Genomic DNA, 7,327 nt, shown 5'->3' on the forward strand with positions numbered 1-7,327 from the left:
TTGAAGTTTTTATTATTGTGAAATAATTTTTTACCATACATTATAAAATCCACTAAAAACCGTTACTACTCCACTAAAAAACGACATTCTTAAGTGTAAACCTCGGATTTCACTAATAAGGTAGAATCATCATTGTTTTCCATTTATAGGCAATATATAGAGAATCATTTTAGGAACACTGTCCAACTAGCGGTCTGTTAAGAAAATCAGATTTGCACTTCACATATTTTATTTTGAACATTTTATATATATTTTTTAGTAGTTGAAAATAATTATTAATTTTATTTTCTTCATATAAAAATAACTTTTATGGTGACAATAACTGATTTTTCAATTACCTGCCCTTTTACTTGGCCCCCGAAATGTTATTGTGCTATATAAAAATGACCCGCAATTTAACATAAGTTAGACAGCTCTGATTAAAGTACAGCGAATATACTATGTTTTAAACAGATATATCAATAATCAGAAGTTTACTTAGGCATCTAAAAATTCTTTAATTTTCAGAGAACAAAACTGAAGAAGATTACTGTTTTTCCCTAAATTTTTGGACTCAATTATCACTAGAACCAAATCAACTTTATTTCGGCTTTTGTGGTGACGGGCTAGTAATTAAACATAGATTAGCCGCTGCATATGATTTATTTACGTTTTGAAAGGTATTGTTTTATTTCTCCCCTAGAGAATAAGTCTTGTTACTTTTGCGACCTTGTCATGAAAAAAACATCTTACCAGTACTCAGAGGAAAGCCTAACATGTGCTTGGCGTTCTATGTTTCAAAAAAATCATACGGTTCTATTGCTCCAGAGGTCGGCAAAGTGCGGCTCCGGAGCCGCATGCGGCTCTTTGGCCCCTTAAGTGCGGCTCTGGCACAAATGTCCACCGGCATTTACGCGCCGGATTTAAAAAACAAGAAAATATGGAGCTCTAAATTTGAACGTCTTTGTGTTGATTTGGAAAATTATAATAAAGGTTTGCTAAATTAATAAATAAATTTGGCTCTCATTTTTTTTAATCGTTGTAATGTACATATTTGGCTCTTTGGCTAATAAGTTTGCCGAACACTGTATTGCTCGGTACAAAAGATTTTAACACAGTTAAGGCAGCAAAAAAACGACCACCGGTAATTCATTTTTATAACATAACTAAAGGCAGAGTTGATCTAGGAGACAAAATAACTCATGAATATTCTTGCGTACGGGCGACAAGGCAGTGGCCATTCAGAGTACTTATGGAGCTCATTGATATTATAGCTTTCAATGCCTATAAGATACGAATCCATAATTATTCTGAGTGACGAATCAACGATCGATGCCGTCAAACGTATTTCATACGCCTCCTATCGGTAGATTTAGTAAAAAAAACTGTAATTGAACGACTTTTGCCCGCCAAAGATCTTCTATATCGTCTTCACCTAGGTAGTAGTACATACTTGTAATATTGAACGTACGTGTAATTTTTGTTTTGGTAATAAAATTACACGTGTATTGTGTTTTGTTTGTCATACAGAGCTGTGTGTCAAATACATAAGGTAATAAAATGCCCTGATTGCTAGGCATTCATATTTTTTTTAATTTATTATTTTTGTATGTTACATATTTATAGATGTACGTTTTATTTTAAATAATTTAGGTTTAATTTTTATGAATATGTTTGTTATCATTTATTTTTTAATATTATTATTTGTAAAAAAGTTAGAAATGTGTGCGTGTATAAACAATGACAAAAATGCATAACAAGATCTCGTACTATGCTCGATTAAAAATATTTCAGTCTCTCGACAGTTAAAACTCATTAGCTATCTTTATTACACGCTTAAACACATTCTTTGCCGGACTGCTGCAGGAGTTTGACGACCGGCGGCAGTAGCGTAGCCAGGATTTTGTCAAGAAAATAGGCAAGATAATTTTTGTAATTTAGATTTATTTATCATAAAATGCCGCTAAGGGGGGTCCAGACCATCACTTTGCTACGCCACTGACCAGCGGTGCCTCGTCCACCGATCACTCACATCGTTTTAACATGTCACATAAATTATAAACAGCAGCGGCTCAAGTTGCGTCTAATTGTCTCCTTTCACCATCTGTATAAATTTTAAAATACGTTTATGATGTCAGATTTTAATTGTAATTAAATTTAAAATATAATTCATATTATTTTATTAAAATCTACCTAGTATAAAAAATAATAATAGCAATTTCACTATTTTTACAATGCTCACCATATAGTATGTTTAGACGAAACCTCAACACAGTTTGACAGTTCGACTCGACAGTAATAATGTCTTTTCAATATTCTATTAAGACGGGTAACATTTCAATAATATATGTTGTTAGTTTGATTAAGATGTATTATTACTATTATTGTACACCTACCGTTGCTCAATGACAGACAATAGTCTAATGCGTTACAATAATTATCACATATGAGTGGATATTGTAACACTCAGACTGAAAGTGATATTCAAGAGTTTATTTATATTAATTAAATTTGTTTTTTATAATATATCATAAGTTACCACAAAGCACAAACTGGTTTTGAGTAATGCTGTACCGTGAACAAATAAAAATTAAGCTCATCTATGAGCTATATGATAATGGCAATATTTTGTTTTTATAGAACCAGGTGATGAAAATGTCGAGGAAACATTACATTCTACGATTAAGATAGAATTTATATCAAAGGTAAGTGAGATGACTAATAAAATAGCAAACATTTAATCAATAAAATATTCCATCTTCTCTACATGCAGGTTTTTTTTACAAAATTTCAAATAGTATATTTGAAATATAATTTTTATATCTTGCTAATGTACAAAATATCTTTTGAATTTGAAAATTTTTGCTAAGGCAGTAATGAGTGGTGGTAGCACATACGCTAATATAAATCGCAGCATTTTATTTATTAAATTGTATGAAGGATAACAAAAAATATGCACACACTAGAAACATATCTTGGTTTTCCATTGTTACATGCATTTAGGATTTTTTTTACTAAATCAACTTTTAACCCTCTGGACACGAAAATCGACTAAAGTCGCCCAATTCATTTTTTTTATCTCTTTACGCAAAAATCAGAAAAAAAATGTTTTTAAGAAAAAACTTATTTTTGTGAATAAACATAAAATATCATTTTAAATAAATAAAAATTAAAAAATTAGAATATTTAAACACAGTAACAAGGTAAAATTTGCATTTAAAAAAAAAACAATTTTATATTTATTTTTGATTAACGCGTCCAAAGGATTAAGATGTATCTTTATTACACATATAATACATAGATATTGTTTAAGTGCCAGTGTCAAAATGAGTCCAATTGAATTAAAGTGGTGTAGCAGGTTGTGGAGTTAATAATTTTAAGTAGAGTAGTAATTATAGCAAATTTTTCGAAGAGCTGGTGCTACTGCCTCTTGAAGAGAGTAGGAGTGTGTTTTTTCAATTCTTGCAGACACTTTTATAGGTTCCCTGCGAGCAGCATTGATGAACGGGAAAAGGGTTTATTGAGATAAATTAAGTCATATATAAGATAAATTGCTTCTATAAAATATTTTGTTGAATATGGCGGAAACACTATCAACAAACCAAGATAATAAAAGTTAGTCACAAATGTAAATTCAAGAGGTAAAAAAAAATAGAATATACGTACATTTGGAAGCGGTAAACTTCTCCGTGTTAATGTTAGTTCGATCACAATATTCTCTATGTTTCATATATTATATGTCCAAATATAAATTGCTTAAAATAAAGTAATTTTCCCCTATCGAATATTTTATAGCATAAATTGAAGCTTTAGATATGCGGTTATCTTAATATAGACGATTATCTCTTTTATTTTCAATTCTGACTGCTTTCGACTCTGCGGTCCTGATTTTAAATTTCAATTTTGGTTTTAGCGTGAACATGATACCACTGGTGAGTGTATATTAGAAGAAGTAGATGACAAGTTTGAAACAGGTTATATATAAAATATTACGTTATGTGATGTATGAATTATTAAATTATTTATCATTTCAGAAACACACGATGTTAAGGATGTTCTTATTAAAAATAATCAGCATTCAAATAATAATATGGTAAAACAATTGATACTAAAATTTAAGCTTTTGGGAAGTGTTAATAAATAACATTAAAATATATTCTATATTTTAGGAAAGAGGAAGAGGAAATTATGACACTCGTTCAGTTAATTTTCAGCTTTACAAATGTGAAAAGTGCGAGAAAGAAGGCAAACCGTGCATCTCATGCCAAACAAAACTATATAAAAAGTATAACAATTGCAACATATGCGGGAAACTATTTGAAAATAGTTATGATCTTTCTCACCATATGAAGGATCATAATGTTTCTAACGGTTTGGAATGTACAAACTGTGGAAAAACATTTAAGACGAAAGGTACTCTATCACGCCATATGAAAATTCATAGTTCAATTAATGATTTGGAATGTACCAACTGTGGAAAAACATTCAAGACCAAAAGTTACCTTTCACAGCATATGAAAATTCATGAAGATGTTGACGTTGAATGTAGAATATGTGGAAAAATCTTGAAAAATAAGTACATTCTTTTAAAGCATATGTACTATATACATAGTGACAATCTTGATTTTAAATGTAACAAATGTGGAAAAATGTTCAAGACCAAGTCTAATCTTAGATCGCATATGCACGTGCATAGTGATAATTTTGATTTTGAATGTAGCAAATGTGGAAAAATGTTTAAATACAAATCGAATCTTACACAGCATATGTATAAACATAGCGATAATTTAAATTTCGAATGTAGCAAATGCGGGAAAATGTTTAAAACTAAGCCCAATCTTACCCAGCATTTGTATAAACACAGTGATAATTTTGATTTAGAATGTAGCAAATGTGGAAAAATGTTCAAAAATAAATCTAGTCTCACACAACATATGTATAAACATAGTGATAATTTTGATTTTGAATGTAGCGAATGTGGAAAAATGTTTAATAGTGAATCTTCTCTTGCACAGCATTCATATATACATAGTGAAACATTTTATTTTGAATGCGATCATTGCAGCAAAACATTCAAAAGTAAAGACAGCCTGACGGTGCATATGCAGGTTCATAATGTTAGCTTTAATTTTACATGTAGCGTATGTGGAAAAATGTTTAAAAAAAAGTCCTATCTTTTAGAGCATATGCTAATACATAAGGTTAATTTTGTTTTTGAATGTGATAAATGTGGAAAAACATATAAGACCAAATACGACATCACACGTCATTTGAAAATTCATAGTGAATGTAACAAATGTGGAGAAATGTTCGAAAATAAATTTTATCGTACAAGGCATGTGTGTACGCACAGTGATGATTTTGACTTTGAATGTATTTTGCCAGTATGGACGATACCGAGAGAATAAATATTTATAAATATCAGATTTTATTCAGTAAAATATTAATATGATATTCTAAGGCTTGGAAAAAAACCTTCACAATCTAAAAATAATAATTTTGGTGCTTTAAAAATGCATGGAAGCATCGCTCCATATATGCTGTCACTCGCTGTTTTTTTTTTAATTTTCGATCTTTGTCTTTATATATGTGTAGATAAAATAATGATGATCATATAAAAGAAAAAGAGCTTCTACTCGCGGAGAAAGAGAGAGATGAAGCTTGAAATTTCACAGTTGCCATTTATAAACAACAAGCATTAAATCAAAAGTTAACGTTTTTAATAGTACTGTATACCGACTGCAAAGTAATGAAGTTAGGTTTGGCAGTAAGGAATTATGACTTTATTTGTCAATATCTTTATATTTTATTATTGTGAAAATTCTAAAATACTTAGCAATATCTATTCATTTTGTTTTATGACATTTTTATTTTGAACTAATGATACTTTGACAAATAATTTTCTCATCAACCGTAATGCTATTGAAAAACAACCTTTTTTACTTTTAGGGTCACAACAGCATAGTAGAACGTGATATGTACACTTCAACTAATATACTATATAACACTTAAATCGAAACCAATCACAAGTTTCAATAATTAAAGATTTAGGCATAATTTTTAGACAATACATAAAGAGTATGATCCCAAAGTCCTAAAAGAAGTCTATTTTATATCAAGGTTTTAAAAAATGTAATTAACGGAATGGTTATGTATTGTATTTTATCTTCGAGCAGAATTCCACGGTTTGGTGTCCATATAATAAATCTTATATTAAGATTTTTGGATCTTTTCAACGAGATATATTTTAAGTAAAACATCACCGCAATTTTTTAGTTTAAATACAATTACAATTCGAAGAATAAGAATTGATATCCTAATTCTATGCAAAATCATAGAAAGTGTTACTTAAGATAAACAAATCTTTATAATGAATTATAATAATCCTTATTTTTTGCATTCTCCTTTACATGTGAAGTTTAAAGTTTATTTACGTTGTAAATGTGTTTTTTTTATACATATATATAAAAATTTGTGGTAAATAACTAAATATTGATTAAGGTTTTATATTTTATTTTATTTTGTGTTATTCTCAAGAAATTAATACATAAATTTATTTTTATAGTTTTGTTATGTAATAATACATACTTTTATAATTTTCTTTAAAAAATCACTTTTTATTGCCTTTTTGTTTTCATTGTATGTAAATATAAATGTGATATTTTTAAGTTATAGTGTTTTTATGTTATTTTTGTAAATGATTCTGAAATAAATAATTTTTAACCGAGTTTTAGCTTATTAAGATATCTAAAAAATTCTATGTAAAACTATTTTTCAAACCTATACTGGGTCCATTGCAATGACTCTACATCGCTTAAATTGTGAAAAGGATTTAGTAAGAAATTGTCAAATATTTGTGGGGGGGAAAACTAGCACGCATTCGAGGTTGTCATCCGCATATTCAATACATCATAAAACATGTATAAAAATAGGATTGCCATATTTATGAAACTCGGAACTGAGACCGCTAACAAATAAAAAGATTACATCGGAAATTTTAGGATACTGAGATATGTGAAACCGGAGAATCCTGGTAAAACCATAACGTATGGTAAGCCTATACGTATAGAGATAAATTTTATTTTTCGCTTTAATTGACCAAAATTCGGTTGGAATACACTTGGACCAATATTCTCGTATCATAAGTCCATACGAATATCGGTAAGGATAGCTATCGTATTTTTAAAACATAGTGTAAATATTAATAAAATAAAATATTAAATTATATGCTTCTGTTTTTAATTTGTTAATAAATTTTAAGCAATAGTTTTTGAAGAAAAAATATATAAGTAACGTAACGATAACGTAACGATATGGTTTACGAAAATAATGGGAAATGATAATAACA

At 28.9% G+C, this 7,327-nt stretch overlaps 1 protein-coding gene across 3 annotated transcripts; it reads left to right on the top strand.

Moving 5' to 3' along the window:
• The first annotated feature begins 1,957 nt into the window (after positions 1-1,957).
• LOC148232818 (uncharacterized) lies at positions 1,958-6,707 on the top strand. Of its 3 annotated transcripts, XM_088190240.1 has the most exons (6): positions 1,958-2,308; positions 2,620-2,684; positions 3,893-3,953; positions 4,014-4,072; positions 4,149-4,392; positions 5,929-6,707. In XM_088190240.1, exons 1-6 carry the CDS (start codon positions 2,281-2,283, stop codon positions 5,952-5,954), a joined length of 483 nt encoding a protein of 160 aa, XP_088046366.1. In that variant the 5' UTR covers positions 1,958-2,280; the 3' UTR covers positions 5,955-6,707. The 3 variants fall into 3 exon arrangements, with proteins under 3 accessions (XP_088046366.1, XP_088046364.1, XP_088046365.1); XM_088190238.1 differs by having other exon boundaries at positions 1,966-2,308; positions 4,149-6,707; XM_088190239.1 differs by having other exon boundaries at positions 1,968-2,331; positions 4,149-6,707.
• The last annotated feature ends 620 nt before the right edge of the window (positions 6,708-7,327 follow it).

This window comes from Plectrocnemia conspersa, unplaced genomic scaffold (assembly GCF_051122295.1).
Source record: "Plectrocnemia conspersa isolate PC_06_02 unplaced genomic scaffold, ASM5112229v1 ptg000008l, whole genome shotgun sequence".
Taxonomy (NCBI): domain Eukaryota; kingdom Metazoa; phylum Arthropoda; class Insecta; order Trichoptera; family Polycentropodidae; genus Plectrocnemia; species Plectrocnemia conspersa.